This window comes from Ranitomeya imitator, chromosome 3 (genome assembly GCF_032444005.1).
Source record: "Ranitomeya imitator isolate aRanImi1 chromosome 3, aRanImi1.pri, whole genome shotgun sequence".
In the NCBI taxonomy this organism is placed as follows: Eukaryota; Metazoa; Chordata; class Amphibia; order Anura; family Dendrobatidae; genus Ranitomeya; species Ranitomeya imitator.
Window position 1 is genome coordinate 772,133,529 of NC_091284.1, and position 23,149 is coordinate 772,156,677.

At 45.3% G+C, this 23,149-nt stretch overlaps 1 protein-coding gene across 1 annotated transcript in view; it reads left to right on the forward strand.

The window, feature by feature from the left end:
- Nucleotides 1-23,149, forward strand: part of ARHGAP20 (Rho GTPase activating protein 20) — a 230,983-nt gene that overhangs the window by 27,605 nt on the left and 180,229 nt on the right. The window contains exon 2 of the mRNA XM_069759069.1: nucleotides 21,404-21,489. Within this exon, the coding sequence (XP_069615170.1) occupies nucleotides 21,404-21,489 (86 nt within the window). The remainder of the gene's footprint in view (nucleotides 1-21,403; nucleotides 21,490-23,149) is intronic.

The window sequence follows — 23,149 nt, forward strand, 5'->3', positions numbered from 1 at the left end:
GACAAATAAGTAGCCCCAGTTAGGCCTCTTTCACACTTCCGTCGGCAGTGTCCCGTCCTAATGCGTCGGGAAGACGTACCGACGGATGTTTATAAAATAGTGTTAAAACGCACGCAACGCATCCAGTGTTATGACGGATGCGTCGCCTGAGTTTTTCTAGTGTAGATGTGGGATTTCGCATTCTGGGGACGAGAGAGAGAGAGACTTTTCCCCGAGTTGGAATACGCTTCCAGGCATGCTTAGATGTAAAAACTGCATCCGTCACTGGATTCGGGCATTTCACAGTGTGCGCAGGATCCAGCGTCCATAGGCGCCCTTTCTTTGGAACGACGTATGCCGCAGGAGGCATCGAGGAACGTTTTTCCACTGCAGACAAAAAACGTTTCATGGAAAGTTTTTCGGAAAAGACGGGCCGTCAAATTCCGCAGGATCCAGTGCTCGACGGACGAAACATGTGCCCATCCTTCGCGATACGTCGCTAATACAAGTCTATGAGAAAATGCAGGATCCTGCAAATTTTTTTTGCAGGATCCTGTTTTCTCAAAAAACGACGTATCTCGACAGGACTACAAAGACGGAAGTGTGAAAGAGGCCTTAGTCTCCACTCCTAAGCTGCGGGCTGTAGCTCCAGTCCTCCTCTCTGCTCTGCTCAGTTGTATCAGATAGGTCAGTGAGAAAACTCCAACTACTGCTGTCTCATGTAGTTCAGGGTGTAGTAAATTTAACAAGAAGGACTCCCCACTTTAGTCTTTCCTGGAGCAGTGGGGGCCCTAGGCAGCTGCTGGCCAGTATGCCAGCAGGTGTCAGTGCCTGGGCCCACCGGAGAATCCTCCGGTTCTCCGGTGGGCCAGTCCGAGCCTGCTTGTGTCACCCTCTTCCTTCTATATAAACCTCTGCAATATAGATTTAGTCCTAAGTACAGCTGAGACCTGTATACAACGGTATCCTGTCTGGAGAATACTTATTAACGCCAGACATTTTGCTAATACAGATTCCCTTACATTTTCAGCACATCAGAGTGTTTTATGCGCCAGCACATTTATTTTTGTTTAGTGGTGGAACAATAGTACCAAACTCTCAACTATGAGTAATCTGTATAGGATGAAGTTTTAATGTCGGGAGTCGGAGTTCTGCCACTTTTCCACTGATGTGAATGAGATTGCGTCACCCCAGACGTGAGGTCCACACCATGAATACTCCTCAAAACATGTCTGTATTAATCTCCATCACTAATATTTGTGTGTACTCTGTTATAATTTCCAACAGACGATTCTATGAAGCAAACACAATGCCGCTGCCAATGTCAAGATCATTTATTTGCGAAGAAATTCCCCCTCTCCCTCATATTTGCACATTTTTCTTTGCTTGTCACGTGGCAAATATTTCTCTCGATTTATTCCGTTTCCAACATATATGAACATTTTTGGAAGTTCGGCCTCCGTCTTGTTGGGGTCTGAAATCCTCTGTGCGCGAGTGACTGTACTAAGCGGAGGATAAAGGTCTGTAGGCCGCAGGCCGCGCTATGATTTGGGATTTTTACAGGCAGGTACCATAAAACTTAATAACACATCCGGACTTACCCCAGCACTTTGAAGTTAGAGCATAGCGCCAAATCTTTACTGGAAGGACTGGATTTGAGTTCTGAAACCTGGGATTTGTTCTCAATGCCTTCTTTAAACTCCCGGCATCCTTGTGAATTTACTGAGGATTGTGTTTTTCTATATGATTGACAGCTAGCAAGGTGGAGGCATTTGGTTGTGTGCCTTTGTTGCTGCACTTTGTAAAGGTGTTGTTTTTTTATAGATTCAATATAGTTTGCTCATGTAACTGAGCAAATAAACTTTTTTGCACCTTGTCCTAATCTAACACAAGGTAAAGGTACCGTCACACATAACGATATCGATATCATTAACGAAATCGTTCTGTGTGACAGCGACCAACGATCAGGCCCCTGCTGAGAGATCGTTGGTCGCTGGGGAAAGTCCAGAACTTTATTTCGTCGCTGGACTTCCCGCAGACATCGCTGAATCGGCGTGTGTGACACCGATCCAGCGATGTCTTCACTGGTAACCAGGGTAAACATCGGGTTACTAAGCGCAGGACCGCGCTTAATAACCCGATGTTTACCCTGGTTACCATTGTAAATGTAAAAAAAACAAACACTACATACTTACATTCCGGTGTCTGTCGCGTCCCTCCCCTTCAGCTTCCCAGCGACCACACAGCGACGCTGCAGAGGTCGGCATCGTTGTCTAGATCGCTGCAGCGTCGCTAAATGTGACGGTACCTTTAGTTATAGCCACATTTCAGCCATACTTACCAACATTAAGGTTGATAGAAAAGGTACATTTAAAGAGTTAATGTCATTTTATTTTGTCCATAAATGAATGGTACATGTGAAAATAAAAAAAACAACAACTTTGTAATATCTCTTTCTCAGAAGTCAGCTCCTGGACTAAAAATTCTCCATCCATTCTCAAATAAGCACGGATTTTCTCAATACTTAGATAGATGTCAGTTGGTGCTCTTAAAGTTCTATGGAGAAATGTAACTGTGGTTTGAGTAGAACTTGCAGCAAAATGTCCGTATCCACCTCTAGCGCCTCCTCCTAGAATGTTATGAGCACCAACTGCCATCTTCTATCTCAGTAATGTGAAAATGAGTCTTCACTGAGTACAGATTTTATCCATAAATTGAGAGCGAAGGATCAGTCCAGGTGGTGAAAGAAGCAGATTTCTCAGATAAGATATATAGCTCTGGCAAAAATTAAGAGACCACTGCAAAATTTTCAGTTCGTCTGATTTTTCTCTTTATAGGTATATTTTTGAATAAAATGTAAATTGTTCTGTTATTCTATAAACTACTGACGACATGTCTCCGAAGTTCCAAGCAATAAATTTTGTATTTATTTTCTGAAAATGAGAAATGGTCAAAATAACAAAAAAGTGCATTGCTTTCAGACCTCAACTAATGTTAAGAAAACAGGTTCATAATCATTTAGAAACAACAATACTAATGTTTTAACTCCGGAAGAGTTCAGAAATCAATATTTGGTGGACTAACCATGATTTTTAATCATAGCTTTCATGCGTCTTGGCATGCTTTCCACCAGTCTTTCACATAACTTTTGGGTGACCTTATGTCATTCCTGGCACAAAAATTTAAGCAGTTCTTCTTTGTTTGATGGCTTGTGACTATCCATCTTTTTCTTGATTACATTCCATAGGTTTTGAATGGGGTTCAGGTCTGGAGATTGGGCTGGCCATGACAGGGATTTGATGTGGTGGTCCTTCATCCACACATTGATTGACCTAGCTGTGTGGCATGGCGCATTGTCCTGCTGGAAAAAACAGTCCTCAGAGTTGGGGAACATTGCCTGAGCAGAAGGAATCAACTGTTTTTCCAGGATAACCTTGTTTGCGGCTTGATTCATCCGTCCTTCGCAAAGATTAACCTGCCCAATTGCATCCTTGCTGAAGCATCCCTAGATCATCACCTATCGTCAACCAAATTTCAGAGTGGGTGCAAGACACTGTGCCTTCTATCTACGCCTCTCCAGATTTCCATCTAACCATTAGACGACCAGGTGTTGGGCAAAGCTGAAAATTAGACTCATCAGAGAAGATTACCTTACTCCAATCCTCTATGGTCCAATCATTATGGTCTTTGGCAAACTTCAGCCTGACTCTCCTTTGCTTCTCATTGATGAAAGGCTTTTTTCTAGCATTACATGGCTTGAGTCCTGCCTCTAGGAGCCTGTTATGAACTGTTCTTGCCGTGCACTTCACCCCAGCTGCCATTTGCCATTCCTTTTGTATTGATCCTGTGATTGCTGAGTGACATTCGAATGAGATGACGGTCATCCCGGTCAGTGGAGAGTCGTTTTTGCCCTCTGCCGGTCTGTAGCTTCATTGTCCCTAATGTCTGCTGCTTGACCTTGTTGTAATGGACTGCCGTCTTAGAAATTTTTTTTTTTAACCAATAAATTTTTATTGAGAAATTGCATAATAAACCACACATCAGTGAACTTCGGGAAGAGGAGGGGGAGGAAGGGAGGGGAGGGCAATCGGAGAGGGAAGGGGGATGCGGGGAAAAATCCAGTGCAAAATACATAAAGACCACAAAATAATCAGTACAAAATACACAAGTACAGTGTCAAGTACAGCAAAAAAAGGAAATTAAAAAAAAACATACTTTTTAAATGAGGGCAAGAGCAGACTGGGAGATGAATGTGGAGGACACCCAGGGGTCCCACCATGAGAGGACCCTAGTTTTCCTCGACAAACCCTGAGCCATAATAACCTCATAGCAGAAGTGTAAATCGATTTTGGCAATCAGTTCGGCTCTGGAAGGGAGATCCGAGGACTTCCAATGTTTCGCAATACATTGTCTGGCGGCAACTAGGACATTAGCGACTATGGGCCGGAGAGGTGAGGGGAGATCGATGAGGGAAATGCCCAGGACAGCGAGCTGACCATTCACCGCCAGGGGGAGATGAGTCAGATCGGTAATCAATGCCTCCACCTCATGCCAGAAAGCCTGAATCCGCGGGCACGACCACCAGACATGGGAGGAGGAACCCAGGGTGCCACACCCCTTCCAACAAAGAGGGGAGGAAGACGGGGAAAACTTCGCCAAGCGGACAGGGGTAATGTACCAATGCAGCTGTATCTTTTTCACCTGTTCCAAGTGGCCGATACATGAGGAGAATTTAGAGGGATGTATCATTGCAAACTGCCAATCCTCCAGGGAGGCCTCAAAGCCCAACGAGGCCTCCCAGGAAGTCATAAATTGAAATTTGTCAGTGGAACCATGGGATATGAGAGCTTTGTAGATAATGGAGATGCCATGGGGCAATATAGTGGCTGGTCTGAAGAACCTATGAGCCGGATCCTCTGTTAAAGGCGGGGGCGCCCCGAACGGCCGACGTGACCTGATAAAGCTACGGAGCTGAAGATATTGGAAAAAGTCAGCGATATTTAGGGAGAATCTCCCTGAGAGGTCCTCAAATGACAGAAGGCCATCTGAGCCAAATAGGTCCGCCACCCGGAGCACCCCACGGCGTCTCCAGGAGGAAAGAGAAATGTGCCCGATAGCATACTCCAAAGCCTGCAAAGAGACATAATCATACATGAACCCCAAATGAGAGGAGCTAAGCAGCGCCCAGAGTTTAGCAGCGTTCCTGATAGAGCGGAGACAAGGGCCCACAAGAGGAACCCGAAGCAGCTGAAGTTCTAAGAGTAATTTAAGCGAGTTTTGGGGGGCAAAGTGAGACTCAATAAGGAACCAGGGCAAGCATGAGTTCCCCTCCCACCATATTTTAAGGGGCTCAAGGATCGCCGCCCTATAGTAAGACTGCACCGCAGGAGCGCCCAGCCCACCCACAGAGTACGGGAGGGACATAATCCGACGCCTGACCCTGTGTGGCTTCTTGTTCCAAATAAACCGATCTATAAGCGATTGAAAAGCTGAAATAAACTTCGAGGGGATAAAAAGGGGGAGGCAACGGAAGAGATACATAATTTTAGGTAGGAACAACATTTTAGTAGTTTGTATGCGGGCCATCCATGAGAGTGTCGCATTCGATAAATGATCCATGCCCTTCCTGACCTCCGCAAGAGTTTCCTCACAATTTGCGCGAACTATATTGTCTAACCCAGTTACCCTGATACCTAGGTACGTGAAGCCCAGGGGAGCCCAAATGAACGCGTATTGTGATTGAATTTGGATTTGAAGGGGGGCCGCGAGAAAAAGGGGAAAGATTGTGGATTTAGTCAAATTAAGTTTGTAGTATGAAACCGCCGAGAACTCAGTTAAAATGGAGGTGATCGCGTTCAACGAGGTTAAAGGTGAGGTGCAGGTCAGTGCCACATCATCGGCGTAGAGACCAATTTTGTGTTCAAATAATGTAATGGCGGCCGACAGCACTACTGCAGCATAAAGTGGTTGCTCGTCCTAACTCCACAGGACCCAAGTGGAGAGGTACATACCAACGTATTGAAGTGAAGGACAGCATCCAATCCAGCTGAAGAAAAGAAAACACTTTATTGTGCCATAGGTCCTTCACTTCAATTTTGTGTTCAGTTCCCCCCACCACAATTCCCTTTATGTCCGCACTTTGCCTGACCATTGCAGCCAAGGGCTCCATGACCAGAGCAAAAATGATAGGGGAGAGGGGGCAGCACTGACGCGTACCGTTCCGAATGGGAAATGTCCGAGACCCAAAACCCGCCGATCGAACCGACGCACAGGGGTTGGAATATAATGCCATGACCACTCTACCAATCTGCCCGGTGAGCCCAATTTTCTCCAATGTGAGTTCAATATATCCCCAGTGCACCCTGTCGAACGCTTATTCGGCATCAAGCGACAGAAATACACTGGGGAGGCCACCCCTCTCCACCACATCCAAAAGATCTATCAGGCGCCTGGTGCCATCCCTGGTCTGTCTGCCAGGAACAAACCCAACCTGGTCTGGGTGAATGAGGCTAGGGAGAACCAAGAATAATCTGTTGGCCCAGATTTTTGCATAAATCTTAACGTCGCAGTTTAAGAGTGCTATCGGGCGGAAGTTCCCCGGAGATGTTGGGGGTTTCCCTTGTTTGGGGAGAGTTGCTATGGAAGCCTCCGACCCCTCAGCCCTAATACTGCCTGTCGACAACCAATTATTAAAAAGGCGCAAAAGATAAGGGGAGAGGACAGAAAAGAACTGGGCATAGTAAAGAAAAGAAAAGCCATCTGGCCCAGGGGAGGAACCCTTATTGGCCTCTCTGGCAATCTGCGAGAGCTCAGACTCGACAATGGGGGAGTTTAGGAAGGAGAGCTGTTCCGCAGTGACCGAGGGGAGATTAGGCTACGTTCACATTGGCGTTCCGCCAATGTGCGTCGCTGTTGCGCCGGCGACGCAGCGGCGACGCAGCGGCGACGCGCCCCTATGTTTAACATAGGGGACGCGTGCGTTTTTAGGGTGGCGTTTTTCGACACTTGCGTCGTTTCCGACGCTAGCGTCGGACGCAAGAAAATGCAACAAGTTGCATTTTCTGTGCGTCCGATTTTAGTCAAAAAACGACGCACGCGTCGCAAAACGCGCGTTTTTTTGTGCATCGCGCGTTGCGTCGCCGACGCAGGGCGGCGCAATGCTAGTGTGAACGTAGACTTAGCCCTCTCCAAGAATGCCAAAATTGACTCCCGCGAAGGCTGGGGAATCCCTGGGTCAGACCCGAGGTCATAGAGAGAGGAATAATAAGATGCAAATTCCTCAGCAATATGAATAGGGTTGCACACCCGGGAACCGTCAGGCCTGAGCAAGAATGGGATCTTGGATTGAGCCTCCCTCTTCCTAACACGTCTGGCCAGAACAGCACCCGCTCGGTCCCCCATTGTATAAAATTTAGCTCTAGTTTTCCTCAGAGTCTTCTCAGCTTTATGGAGGAGCAGGTTGCGGACATGCATGCGAGCAGTAGAGAGATCAGAGAAAAGCGCTGGTGTAGGAGATAGTTTGTAAGCAGTCTCGAGATGAGTTAATTCATCTAGGGCAGATTGGAGAGCTGCATTATTCTTCCTTTTGGCCGTTGCCGCCATCTTAATGAGACAACCCCTAATTACCGCCTTGTGGGCAAATCAAAGGGTGTCGTCACATATGTCAGGAGTATCATTGGAGGCAAAAAATTCCCGCAAGGCCTCCTCTATACCCCGGGAGTTGGATTGGTCAGCAAGGAGATGGGCGTTGAGACGCCAGTGTGCGGGAGGCCTGATGGCCAAGGGGTCTTTTAGAGTAAGGGACACCGGGGCATGATCCGACCAGGTGATACTGCCTATATCTGCTGAGATGCAGTGAGGAAGAGCCACGTCATTCACCAACACAAAATCAATCCTGCTGTAGGAGCCGTGCCTGGGAGATAAGAACGTGTAGTCTCTCTCGCTGCAATGCAGATATCTCCAGATATCATGCAGGTTGAAAGAATTAGTTAGAGGACCTGCTTCGCATCTTGACAGGGAGGAGGCAGAACAGTCCAGATCTCTAGACATTGGAGCATTGAAATCACCAGCAATCAGTTTGTGGCCGTGTTGGATGTCGTGTAGAATTTTGAAAACCCCCTCCAGAAATTTGAGCTGCCCTACATTAGGGACATAGATCGAGGCAATGGTGTAGGGTGCATTGTTAATAAGGCATAGAACCACAATGAACCTACCCAGTGGATCCGCTATAGAGCGAACCAGCTGAAAGGAGTTGGCCCTGCTAAAGAAAATGGCTACTCCCGCTTTTTTTGACGGGCCATTAGCAAAAAATTGCTGCGGGTATAAACCTGAGTGCATTCTGGGGTTATCACATTCCAGCAAGTGTGTTTCCTGAAGACATAGAATATCATGTTGGGATTTGCCCAACTGACGCCACACAACAGACCTCTTGCCCGGAGAGTTGAGACCATTAACATTAATTGAATACAACGAAATACTTATAATGAGGTCATGTAAACAGTTTTGTAATCATCTGGACACCGATAACCTGTGTATGAGAATAGAAGACATGTGGCCAGTAAACTAGAGCATACATGTGGGAAGACCGGGAGAAGGGAAGAAAAAAAGGGAGGGCACAAACAAGACATACGACAAATAACAAATAAACCAGTGGACCGAGGTCCATTCAGGGAAACCCTGAGTCTAAAAGGTGAGAATCAGAAAAACAGTTCACCTTTGGGTTAAACAAAAACTGCGGATACACTCGAAAGAGGGACCAGCGCAGCTTAAAAACAAGAAAAAAGAAAACAAAGTAAATCCGTGCGGGAAAATAGCCAGGAACCATAGATGCAGTGGGCTCAGGCCACCTCCCAGTCCGGTGTAATGCGGGCCCTGAGGCCTCCGCCACCTCCAGGCTTAGAAAGGGTCACAGAGACCGGAGAGTCAGGAGTTGAAAGTCCCCATTTGGAGAGAGCGGTAGCTGCGTGAGACGGAGTCAGACAGGTGGTGATCGATCCATCTTTGCGGATGAGGAGCTTGGTCGGAAACCCCCAGCGGTACTGGATGCCTTTCTCTCTGAGGATCGTAGTATAGGGGGCAAAGGCCCTCCGCAGGGCCAATGTACCCGGGGAGAGATCTGGAAAAACAGAGATGCGTGCAAATCTTTCAGGGAGGGCTGGATTCTTCCTTAGAGCCTGGAGAAAATCTTCCTTCATTTCGTAGAAGTGTATGCGTGCCAGCACGTCTCTTGGGACAGAGGGACCCAGGCCAGACGGTTTAGGGATCCTGTGCACACGGTCAATTATGATATCCTTAGGAGCAAACTGAGGGAGAGCTGCAACCATAAAGTCCTGCAAAAATAGCTTCAAATCCCCTGCAAGGACAGATTCCTCAATGCCTCTGAGCTTAACGTTGTTTCTCCTGGACCTGTCTTCCAGGTCCAGGGCTTTAGAGTGGGTTTTAGTGGCCAGGGTTTGCAGGGTCTCATGGGCGTCCCAGAGTTCGTTATGGGTAGAGACCAGCTCCGCCATCTTGCGTTCCAGGCGGTCAGTGCGATTACCCAGCTCCACCACCTCCCCTCTTAGTTCAGCCAGCATAGTGCGCATATCCTCTTGAATGGAGGTTCTGAGGTCTCCAAGCAAGCCCTTGAGGAGAGCAGCAGTCACCGGACCGTCAGCTGAATCCGACGCCGCAGCGCCTGAATGCGACGCTGCTCCGCCTGAATGCAACGCTGCTCCGCCTGAATGCAACGCTGCACCACTTGATTGCGACGCTTGAGCGTTGCGTTGCGAAGAGCGGGAAGGCCTGGGGGAGGACGGCGCCATCTTGGATTTCGGCGGTGGCTGTGGGGTGGCCGCAAAGAAATCAGGAATTCTCCTGGAGGGATCACGGGCGCCCGCTTTAGATTTCCCCATACACTCACCACCGCACCGGGAACCGATACCGATATCGCGGAGGTGAACGGGAACGCCGAGGAGGTAGATATGGGCCGCTTTAAGGTTCCTAGCTGTGGAGCTCCCGCTCTGTGCGACCTACTCCATCAGCAGACAGGCCACGCTCACTGTGTCCTTCTACCAGTAAAGTCAGAATTGAGCCATTCTTTCCTAACTCAACACTTTTCTTTTCAACTCCTTTGGCATGGTTAAAAGTTATTTTTTCATTCCTATTACTTTTGGGATATAACTAGCATTTGTTTTGCCATCCAGCTTATCCTATTGCAAGAGGATTGTGAACACCACAGCAGGGTTTTTTATACTTTCCTTCGCTAAATAAGATTTGGTTCAGGTGATCACCTAATCAGAAGCACCTTAAGTAGAATGAGGTGTCCTCAGGTTGGAATTCAACTGACACTGGAATGGAATGGCTGTCAGATATGTAGAGAAGCTGATTTTTATAAAACTGTGCAGTGGTCTCTTATTTTTTTGCCAAAGCTGTATATTACAGAGTTGCTTATTTTCATGTTTAATAACGATTTATGACTTACAAATAAAAACGACTCTTATGCTTTCAGTCCTCAGGAATTACCTGCCCTGCCCAGGAATGTGCACTTTTATGTGACCGTTACATACATCCCACCATTTTTCTGAAGCTCTGAATTTGCCAGAATTGTATAATAACAGTAATAGGGACCATCCTAGTAAATTCTGGAGTATGGACAGCTATGATTTCAGTATTTAACAGCTGGACCCTCTACCATCAACATATAATAAAACGCCACGGTGTTCTATGTTCAGTTCAGTAGAATCATACAGCCCCCAAAATCTTGTGACTCGGAAAGTGACTCTAAAATGAGACCCTATTATGGCCATGTAAAGGGTTTGTCTAGTTTTAGAAAGTTAGCAGTGGCCACAAAGATCATCTCTTACGTCTGAAGACCAGGCACATTTATGATTGACTCATACAGCTCATTGATATCAAAGGTTAATGTGTAATGCTTCATTTTCCCTGTGGTGGCGCTAAATACCCGTTTTTTTATTTTTATTTTTAATGACGACTTTAAGGAGGGTCTGAGGATGAGCACCTGCCCATCTGTTACTGGGTCCATGGACATTAGCACATAAAAACATGGATCCAAAACATATTGTGTTCATCATGTGTTCAAATTGCATTTTTTCTTTTGCAAAATAAAATCTTAGTACGTCCCCACCCAAATAATAGGGTGGATATAAAAAAGCTAGAAATAGTGAAGACATTTTGCCAAAGAAATAGAAGCCAGCGACATGTATACCCAGTGTTGGACCGGCGTGCCAAGGGCCCACCAGTAACAATGACTTTGGGGGCCCACTTTTCACCTGCATACAAATATTACCCTTTTTCAAAAATATACCTATATCTCTACCTAATAATAAACTGGGTAGTGTGGTTAATGAATGATGAGATGCTGCTTTTTTCTGTACAGAGTGAATCAAGTGAATTATGCCATGTACTACCCATATATTGGGGTTGGGGGCTCACCGGGGGATTCCCCTGTTCCCCTATGGGCCAGTCCGAGCCTGTGTATACCACATTCATAGATACAAGGGGACAAAACCTCACTGTTGTCCACTGAAATCATTTTCTACCTCTTGTTTATCCATTCAGAATTAAAGTACAATTCCGGGGTTTTGTATAGGTATCAGTAATGTATGTTCCCTGTGTCATAAATTACTTACCGGTCTCTTCCCATCACCTTCTGCACCTTGTGACCACAGTCATGAGTGGCCGGACCGCTCCAGTGATTGCTGGGCAGACCAGAAGTCTGAAACTCAGACCAAGGGTCTCATAGACTTACATTAAAGGCGTTGCCCACTACTCAAACAACCCCTATGTTTCCTCCCCATGAAAATAGTACTATTTTTACTCACCTATGGTGCCGGTGCCATTCAAGCGTTGTCAGCACTGGCTCTCCCAGGGCTCCCGTGACATTTTTATGTCATACGACCCCTGTGGCCAATCAGCGCTGGTTCCCTTCTCTGCCTTTGGACACATCAAGATGTCTGGAGGAAGCGAGAGCTGCTGCTGCCGTGTCACGTCCTTCGTATGTCAATTCCGACCATAGGAGGGGAAGTGAAGCCAGCGCTGATGGGCCACAGGGATTGCATGACATAAAAATATGAAGAGATCCCAGGAGATCCAATGCCGACACTGCTGGAATGGCTCCGGCACCGGAGGTGAGTATAATAGGTGTCACTATTTTACTGAGGGGAACCATCGGGTTTCAGAAGGGGTTATCCAAGTAGTGGACAACCCTAAGTGAGACTGTGACTGTTACCTTCTACTTCCAGCTAGTCAGGGCTGCGACCACAAGACAGTGAATAGCGACTGGAGTAGTGCTGGAACCAGTAGAAGATGGCCACTGGTAAATATTTAGTTATGTGGGGAACATACATAATTCGATGGACATTGCAGACGTTCTATGAAACTCGGTCTGAGAACGAAATGCAATGTGCAGTCTATCCGACTGAAACTCAAGTGGCAATCGGACTGCACTCAGATGTCATCCAAGTGCAGTCTGATAGTTTCCACGTATCCATTGACTTGCATAGCCTAGGGTGGTCTGAATATCAGATCAAACTCAGACAAGCAGTGATTTTTTTTTTTAGACATTGGACATGTGCACTGCCCCGTAAAATAACATCAGTCTGGGTGTGAACAAACGTTTTGTCAGATCGCACTTGGACCGATTATACAGGCCTCTGCACCTGTCCTAAAATGTGAGAATACTTCTTTAATGCAATTTGCTAATATTTTCACCTACAAAGCAAAGTGTGAGGGATGAGCATCTGCGGGGTCTTCCCACATGGGGGTCAGATGAAGTAATGACGACCTGAACCCAAATAACGACGGCTGGGTCAGCGCAGGTCGCAGTGAATAACGTACCCAAACAGAAACCATCCTTTACGCTGAGCCGTAGATTGGTCGGTTTCGGCTCTGATGTGTGTTTTGGATGCTTGTTTTTTGCTGATTCCACTTTCCTGCCAAATAGTCGTTCTCTGGGGAAATAAAATACGTCTGCGATTTCTTCCAAGTCAGCTCTATTGAAAAAAAAAATGTATTACAATATTATGGTATGCATTAAGCGGTTTTCAACCTCAGGTGCTCCGTGTGTGAAAAGACGATGGGTGGGGATAAAGGAAGTAAGACCCAACAAAACAACCTAAAAACATCGAGTCATTTTACAGCATAGTATTCTGAGTGAGGTTGCAGACGGCGGCAGACAAGTATTTATTTTAAAACGGCCATTAAAATTCTGCTAATCATAGGTTGTCTCACTGTAAAGAATATATCAGCCGTAATCTGCAGCAGAACTTGAAAGGAAGTGTCCAATATCCCTACATCGCCCCCGCAGGCGGAATTGGGTATTACACAGTGGGCAGTGATGTAAAGGTAATGTATGGATATTCTGATAGACTGTCCTTGTAGATATTCTCCACGCTGGCAGCCCCTGTTAGTAATTTAATATGTCCTTATAGGCTATTTGAAAATTACATTTTTTTTCTCGACGACCCTTTAAAATGACCACATTGCTGATACATATTATACACGGTCATTCTGAAAAATTCATCTGAAATCGAGAGTGTGATAAACCTTGGAGATAAGGAGACGTGAGACCGAATTTGTTCTCTCTCCACAGAGATACAACATTGCTGTATGGCTTAGGTGGATGAGCCCCCCAGTCTCCCCACGAATAACCTATAAAGACTTTCATGCTCCAAGCACTAGATTTTAGTTCCGGTTTTAACCATCAATTAAATTAAATATATTACTCCAGTTAAAATCACTTTGAAAGAACTTTGGAATAAAAATCTGTATATTTTGAGAAATGCCCAGTGAGTTTTAAGAGACTGTATCCTCTCATTTCCTTACTATTGAGAAAGCTGCAATGAAACACACTTTTCTAGTTTCCATTTTTATGATCTTATTATTCTGATTTCTGAGCTGTGAATGTTACAGTCCATTGACATTAGAAACATTTTTTTTAAATGACGCTTATAGTTGTGGGTATGCTCTCTGATATGTGTGGAACTTACCCGTCCATTTTTGTGGGCATGCTCTATGACATGTGCATTGTTGTGGGCATGCTATATGATATATTCATTGTTGTCGGCATGCTCTGATATTCACAATGTTGTGGGCATGCTCTATGACATGTGCATTGTTGTGGGCATGCTCAATGATATTGACAATGTTGTGGGTATGCTCTATGACATGTGCATTGTAGTGAGCATGCTCTATGACATGTGCATTGTTGTGGGCATGCTCTATGACATTTGTATTGTAGGCATGCTCTATGATATGTGTATTGTGTGCATGCTCTATGACGTACATTGTTGTGGGCATGCTCTATGATATGTGTATTGTTGTGGGCATGCTCTATGATATGTGTATTGTTGTGTGCATGCTCTATGACATGTGCATTGTTGTGGGCATGCTCTATGACATGGGTATTATTTGTGGACATGCTCTATGATATGTGCATTCCTGTTGGCATACGTGCATTGCTGTGAGTGTGTGCTATGATATGCAATAATAATAATTGTTATTTCCATAGCACCAACATATTCCACACCACTTTACAATTCAGAGGGGACATGCACAGACAGTAAAAACATTATCGAATAGCTCGTAATTCAACGGACACTAACAGGAGTGAGGGCCGTGCTCGCAAGCTTACAATCTATGTGCATTGCTGTGAGCGTACTCTGTGATATATGCATTGTTGTGGGCATGCTCTGAGATATGTACATTATTGTCGGCATGCTCTGTGATCTGTGCATTGTTGTGGGCATGCTCTGTGATATGTGCATTGTTGTGGGCATGCTCTGTGATCTGTGCATTGTTGTGGGCATGCTCTGTGATATGTGCATTGTTGTGGGCATGCTTTGTGATATGTGCATTGTTGTGGGCATGCTCTGTGCTGTGATATGTGCATTGTTGTGGGCATGCTCTGTGATGTGTGCATTGCTGTGGGCATGCTCTGTGATATGTGCATTGTTGTGGGCATGCTCTGTGATATGTGCATTGTTGTGGGCATGCTCTGTGATATGTGCATTGTTGTGGGCATGCTCTGTGATATGTGCATTGTTGTGGGCATGCTCTGTGATATGTGCATTGTTGTGGGCATGCTCTGTGATATGTGCATTGTTGTGGGCATGCTCTGTGATATGTGCATTGCTGTGGGCATGCTCTGTGATATGTGCATTGTTGTGGGCATGCTCTGTGCTGTGATATGTGCATTGTTGTGGGCATGCTCTGTGGTATGTGCATTGTTGTGGGCATGCTCTGTGATCTGTGCATTGCTGTGGGCATGCTCTGTGATATGTGTATTGTTGTGGGCATGCTCTGTGATAAGTGCACTGCTGTGGGCATGCTCTGTGACGTGTGCATTGCTGTGGGCATGCTCTGTGATAAGTGCATTGCTGTGGGCATGCTCTGTGATATGTGCATTGTTGTGGGCATGCTCTGTGATATGTGTATTGTTGTGGGCATGCTCTGTGATAAGTGCATTGCTGTGGGCATGCTCTGTGACGTGTGCATTGCTGTGGGCATGCTCTGTGATAAGTGCATTGCTGTGGGCATGCTCTGTGGTGTGTGCATTGCTGTGGGCATGCTCTGTGATAAGTGCATTGCTGTGGGCATGCTCTGTGGTGTGTGCATTGCTGTGGGCATGCGCTGTGATAAGTGCATTGCTGTGGGCATGCTCTGTGGTGTGTGCATTGCTGTGGGCATGCTCTGTGATAAGTGCATTGCTGTGGGCATGCTCTGTGGTGTGTGCATTGCTGTGGGCATGCTCTGTGATAAGTGCATTGCTGTGGGCATGCTCTGTGGTGTGTGCATTGCTGTGGGCATGCTCTGTGGTGTGTGCATTGCTGTGGGCATGCGCTGTGATAAGTGCATTGCTGTGGGCATGCTCTGTGGTGTGTGCATTGCTGTGGGCATGCTCTGTGGTGTGTGCATTGCTGTGGGCATGCGCTGTGATATGTGCATTGTTGTGGGCATGCTCTGTGCTGTGATATGTGCATTGTTGTGGGCATGCTCTGTGGTATGTGCATTGTTGTGGGCATGCTCTGTGATCTGTGCATTGCTGTGGGCATGCTCTGTGATATGTGTATTGTTGTGGGCATGCTCTGTGACGTGTGCATTGCTGTGGGCATGCTCTGTGATAAGTGCATTGCTGTGGGCATGCTCTATGATATGTGCATTGTTGTGGGCATGCTCTGTGATATGTGCATTGTTGTGGGCATGCTCTGTGATATGTGTATTGTTGTGGGCATGCTCTGTGATAAGTGCATTGCTGTGGGCATGCTCTGTGACGTGTGCATTGCTGTGGGCATGCTCTGTGATAAGTGCATTGCTGTGGGCATGCTCTGTGGTGTGTGCATTGCTGTGGGCATGCTCTGTGATAAGTGCATTGCTGTGGGCATGCTCTGTGGTGTGTGCATTGCTGTGGGCATGCTCTGTGATAAGTGCATTGCTGTGGGCATGCTCTGTGGTGTGTGCATTGCTGTGGGCATGCGCTGTGATGTGTGCTTTGCTGTGGGCATGCTCTCTGATATATGTATTATTGTGGGCATGCTCTTTGATAGATACAGAAGTCTCCTGTGCAGACAAGGGGTCAAGGTGGCACCTGTTACTGGTGTTCTCGGCCTCCAGTGTTATAGTAGAGGTATTGCAAGTGAAAAAGAGAGAGCACAAAAAAAAGAAATATCATTTTATTGCTATTTTTTAAGCACATATTAATCATGAAAAATGTAAAACAAAGCTCATTAGCTATTAAAGAAAAATCTAAATTGCGTGATTTAAGCATTCTTTTTCTGATAAATATCATTTAAGCACATGATGGTGATGAAACACACCAAATGCATTTAAGTCAGTCATGGCTGATGTAAACCGCTTGCATCTGAAATCTGTCAGTATGGCCACCGCTCATTAGGAGAACAATGAGGTCCCAAGCAATGTTATTAATTACATAATCGCTGGCTACAGCAGTCACGTCTCATTAATTCCCCATACTCATAATGATACTGAATTGGCTCATCCTAATGAAGTTTAAGACCACTCTGCACTCCCGAAAAAGTGCTTAGTGGGGGTGGAGGATCAGCCGGACGCCTACTCTACAAGGGGTAACAAACTATTAAACAGCGGGAATTTTAAGAATGAGACCCCCGGGGTTCATTTGGTTGGAGAAAAGATTGAGGGAAGCAGGATCATGAATGGATGATGATGTCTGCTAGGTCTAGAAGGATTTGGCCTCAGGTCTATAATATGGATTAGGAGGGATGGATTTGTCTGATCATGCTGATTTCTTTCCTAAATTGCATATAATGAGATTCTACCAGATGACGTGAGACTAATTGGTTGCATTCAGTGGAACATTTGGTTGGTTAGATGTCTGATGTCCAATGTCTTCGCAAAGAGCTAATATCTGAAGACCTGAAAGAAAAAGCGTCTTTTAGAAGCTTGTTAGTCCAAATGAAAAGCATCCTTATTTCCTAGAATAGATATAGGCAAGGGCTTGTATGTGGCAAAGGGGCTGAATAGAAAGCTGTTGGTTCCAAATAACGATACCACCAAGCCATTCTAGTTTTCAACATTCTGGCTGCCAACGGTTTGTCCATGTTAAAAACCATAGAAAATCATGGCAATGAGTACACGACTGCATTTCCACAGTTACTCCTGTGATTGCTTACCAGCTATAGCTATGATGTGACATCAACAGCGCTGCGGCAAATCCCTGGGCCCAGCAGCTCCGCTAATGTTGACAGTATAAGGCCAACGATTTGCTACATTGCTGTCACCGCTGCAATCAGAAAAAAAATGTCGAATCAGACCACAAAGAAGGAGCGCTAGACCAAGGAAGGCTGAGTAGCGACTGTTTTTAGTATTTTTAACACAGGCATTCCAATAGCATACGGAAGTGCCATGGTGGAAAATCTAGCTCATACATTCCAACATTTGGCGCTGGTTGTGCAGGAGTGATGCTGGTAGTTTTTCCCCATAGGCATTGCCATTGCCTCTTTTTCAGACCAATCCTCCTTGCAGCCAAATTTTTCATCCCCTGAATTGTTGTTTGGGCACCCTGTGTTGTTTGGACATTCTTGTTGCCAGTAGGTTTTGGAAGGCTTAGGGCGCATGCCCAGAAATTCTGCCAAATCTTTCATTGGCAAGTATTGTCTAGCATCGATTATTGCTACTAAAGGGTGATGCCATGGATGATTACATGCCTGGATGCTATTAGCCTATATGGATATTTGTTTTCATATTAGTATATGAGGTCTCTTTGCTTATACTTTGGATTCCAGAATGGTAACGACAAGCATTCTGGACCTCATGATACTTGGTTATCAGAGACACAGCACCAATGGACTGCACACACCTATGGGTCATGATAGGTGTAGCGGAAGAGTTATCATTTCTGTCTATAATATACATTCAGCAAATAAAAAGTAAAAGAATTCTAAATGTCTCCGGGTCTGTAGGGATTATCTCTACATTCACAATCCATGTCGGCCTAGGAATTAAAAGCTCAGAGCCATTTGGCTTCCATACACGCATTTGTTTCCCTTTACATTCTTGTCTTGGGTTGGACGACACATTTAAGTAAAAGAGTTTTCTTAACCCTAAAGGCAAAATATTAGTGGAGTGGGGACTTATTTCTCTACGCATACGTTTACCAGGCAGAAGATTTGATACTCATCAGTAAAGTCAACACAGTCATGTCTGGAAGAAGAGAATGAGCTCTTTACATTGGAAAGGAGATATTGTGGTATGTGATTCCCCATTGTTGGGGAGGTTAATGGGGCTGCGTCAAGTAGTAGACCCCTGTCTACATGACCTAGAAGGGCAAATGGACGTCCTGCTGATCAGGTTCCAGCTCTATAAGCCAGACTAGTTATGAATGGCTCACTCTCTTTTATACTCGTCTATCCATAAAATGCAAAGTCAGTAATTTATTTGAAAATCTGCATGTATGACTATTATTTCCTCGGAAGGGGTAAGTTGTCAGTCAATGGCAAATTCCAATAAAAATTCTAGAGATTCAAGAGTCAGCTGGTGGCCAGGGTAAATGTGTTTAGAAATGGGTCTTCATGGAGCAAACAATGATCTACAGTCATGGCCAAAAGTATTGACACCCCTGCAATTCTGTCAGATAATACTCAGTTACTTCTTGAAAATGATTGCAAACACAAATTCTTTGGTATTATTATCTTCATTTGATTTGTCTTAAATGAAAAAACACAAAAGAGAATGAAGCAAAAAGCAAAACATTGATCATTTCACACAAAACTCCAAAAATGGGCCAGACAAAAGTATTGGCACCCTCAGCCTAATACTTGGTTGCACAACCTTTAGCCAAAATAACTGCGACCAACCTCTTCCTGTAACCATCAATGAGTTTCTTACAATGCTCTGCTGGAATTTTAGACCATTCTTCTTTGGCAAACTGCTCCAGGTCCCTGATATTTGAAGGGTGCCTCTCAAACCATTTTCTAGTGCTTTTTGAAGTGTGTTTTGGGTCATTGTCCTGCTGGAAGACCCATGACCTCTGAGGGAGACCCAGCTTTCTCACACTGGGCCCTGCATTATGCTGCAGAATTTGTTGGTAGTCTTCAGACTTCATAATGCCATGCACACAGTCAAGCAGTCCAGTGCCAGAGGCAGCAAAGCAACCCCAAAACATCAGGGAACCTCCGCCATGTTTGACTGTAGGGACCGTGTTCTTTTCTTTGAATGCCTCTTTTTTTCTCCTGTAAACTCTATGTTGATGCCTTTGCCCAAAAAGCTCTACTTTTGTCTCATCTGACCAGAGAACATTCTTCCTAAATGTTTTAGGCTTTTTCACGTAAGTTTTGGCAAACTCCAGCCTGGCTTTTTTATGTCTCGGGGTAAGAAGTGGGGTCTTCCTGGGTCTCCTACCATACAGTCCCTTTTCATTCAGACGCCGACGGATAGTACGGGTTGACACTGTTGTACCCTCGGACTGCAGGGCAGCTTGAACTTGTTTGGATGTTAGTCGAGGTTCTTTATTCAACATCCGCACAATGTTGCGTTGAAATCTCTTGTCAATTTTTCTTTTCCGTCCACATCTAGGGAGGTTAGCCCCAGTGCCATGGGCTTTAAACTTCTTGATGACACTGCGCACGGTAGACACAGGAACATTCAGGTCTTTGGAGATGGACTTGTAGCCTTAAGATTGCTCATGCTTCCTCACAATTTGGTTTCTCAAGTCCTCAGTCAGTTCTTTGGTCTTCTTTCTTTTCTCCATGCTCAATGTGGTACACACAAGGACACAGGACAGAGGTTGAGTCAACTTTAATTCATGTCAACTGGCTGCAAGTGTGATTTAGTTATTGCCAACACCTGTTAGGTGCCACAGGTAAGTTACAGGTGCTGTTAATTACACAAATTAGAGAAGCATCACATGATTTTTCGAACGGTGCCAATACTTTTGTCCACCCCCTTTTTTATGCTTGGTGTGGAATTTAAGACAAATTAAATGAAGATAATAATAACAAAGAATTTGTGTTTGCAATCATTTTCAGGAAGAAACTGAGTATTATCTGACAGAATTGCAGGGGTGTTAATACTTTTGGCCATGACTGTAAATCGAGCCGTGTTGTTGAAGACGGCGATCGTAAACCCTTATATTGAGTTAATTCCCAACTGTAGAGTGAATTGAGCTTGCGCTGAAGTGGGTGCAATGTGATAGCAGCAACCAGTCCATCCATCATGTCAGTAATCTGTGGCCGCTGGACAGGATCCCTGAGAACCGCCCATTAAAATACAGGATCTGCAGCTCCTCTTGATTAGCCAGCTTATCATGGTGGGATGTTTCACACCATTACAACAACGTTGTGTCAGGTCACCTAATCCAAAGAAGAGCTGTGGCTGCCATCAGGCAAGGTTGCTTTCTGCGTTTAGGCACCTGTTCAGTGGCTTACATCTGTGCCTACGTCTGAACCCCCCGCAAAACGGGATTCGGACCTATGCATCGATGAGGTCTTAGTCTATAATGGTGATGTAATGACAGATTATATGTGTGCATTATTTTCAGGCATGTACGCCTACTGGAGGCAAACACTCACACGTAGTAGACTGCGTCTTAGTGTTCTCATCCAGTAGGCATATATGCTCGACAATGATGCTCAATAGAGAACACGTTTGATTTGTCGGTACCATTATAGTCTATGGCCCTGGTTGGTGCATACTTCAAAATCCTGCTTCAGACCTAAGCCCCAATGAGGCCACTGAACCGGTGCCTGATCTCACCTGAAAGGTGGTTCTCAGGGCTCCCATCAAGCATCCACAGATTACCAACATGGCTGATGGACCGGGTTTTGTGAATCAATTTGCACCATCTCTGACTTACATGTGTACTATTGTGCTCTCCTTTGTGTATGCTTTTAAAGATAGGAGTTTTTAAGACCGTAATTTACTCAAAAAATATCTGATTTTCTTTTGACAGAAAATGAAGAGTTTGGCACAAAGACGTCAATCTGCTCCATCCCTTGTGCTAAGCAAAGCCCTTAATAAGTCAAGGACAATAACCAAGTAAGTGATAAATCCTATGAAGCCCCTATTGATGTATTAATCAAAATCTGAGGTAGTGTTATATACAGATGTAGCACGGCTGAATATGTCAGTAACAGATGTGAGTTTGTTATTTGGCACCGATCATTGTAATTTCACAATGTTTTCTCTGTAATTTCCTATACTGTATGAATGATGGAAACCTACTCACTCATTCACGTCAGGTTTGGCCTACACATTATTATTATTATTATTTATTATAGCACCATTTATTCTATGGCGCTTTACATGCAAGGAGGGGTATGCATAATAAAAACAAGTACAATAATCTTGAACAATACAAGTCACAACTGGTACAGGAGGGCAGAGGACCCTGCCCGCGAGGGCTCACAATCTACAAGGGATGGGTGAGGATACAGTAGGTGAGGATAGAGCTGGTTGTGCAGTGGTTTGGTTGATCGGTGGTTACTGCAGGTTGTAGGCTTGTCGGAAGCGCTGGGTCTTCAGGGTTTTTTTTTAAGGTTTTGATGGTAGGTGAGAGTCTGATGTGTTGGGGTAGAGGGTTCCAGAGTAGGGGTGATGCGTGAGAGAAATCTTGTATACGATTGTGGGAAGAGGAGATAAGAGGGGAGTAGAGAAGGAGATCTTGTGAGGATCGGAGGTTGCGCGCAGGAAAGTATCAGGAGACGAGGTCACAGATGTATGGAGGAGACAGGTTGTGGATGGCTTTGTATGTCATGGTTAGGGTTTTGTTCTGGAGTCTCTGGGTAATGGGGAGCCAGTGAAGGGATTGACAGAGGGGAGAGGCTGGGGAATAGTGGGGGGACAGGTGGATTAGTCGGGCAGCAGAGTTTAGAATAGATTAGAGGGGTGCGAGAGTGTTCGAGGGGAGGCCACAGAGCAGGAGGTTACAGTAGTCAAGGCGGGAGATGATGAGGGCATGGACTAGGGTTTTTGCAGATTCTTGGTTTAGGAATGTACGGATCTGTGAAATATTTTTGAGTTGAAGGCGGCAGGAAGAGGAAAGGGCATGGATATGTGGTTTGAAGGAGAGATCAGTGTCAAGGATTACCCCGAGACAGCGAGCTTGTGGGACTGGGGAGAGTGGGCAGCCGTTTACTGTAATGGATAGGCTCGTTGGGGCGGTCGCATGAGATGGAGGAAAGATGATGAATTTTGCTTTGTCCATGTTAAGTTTTAGAAATCTAGCGGAGAAGAAGGATGAAATACCGTACGTAATGTACGGTATATGCCGGTACGTAGACATTACATGAATGCCTTCTATTGATGCTATATGGTGGCAGCCATCACTATAGGGCTCCATTATAAAAAAAATAAACATGTAATTTACACTATATGGTCAAAACTATTGGGACACAGCTTCAATGAATTTGAGCAGGGTCCTTTCATAGGAGCCACGGGTGTAACAAGACAGTTCAAGACATTTCTTCTGTCCTAAATATTCTCCCATCATCTGTGAGAGATATTGTTGAGAAGTAGAAAGAACTTCAGCAACTTAGCCATGGAGTGGAAACCAAGGAAAGTTACGGACCGTAGCGAAAGGCAGAAAAGTCACCAATGCTCCATATCTGCACAGTCCAAACAACATCTGGTATTAGCATCAGCACAAAAACTTTGCCCCTGCCGGGAACTTAATGGCTGAGTAGCTGTATGCAGCCTT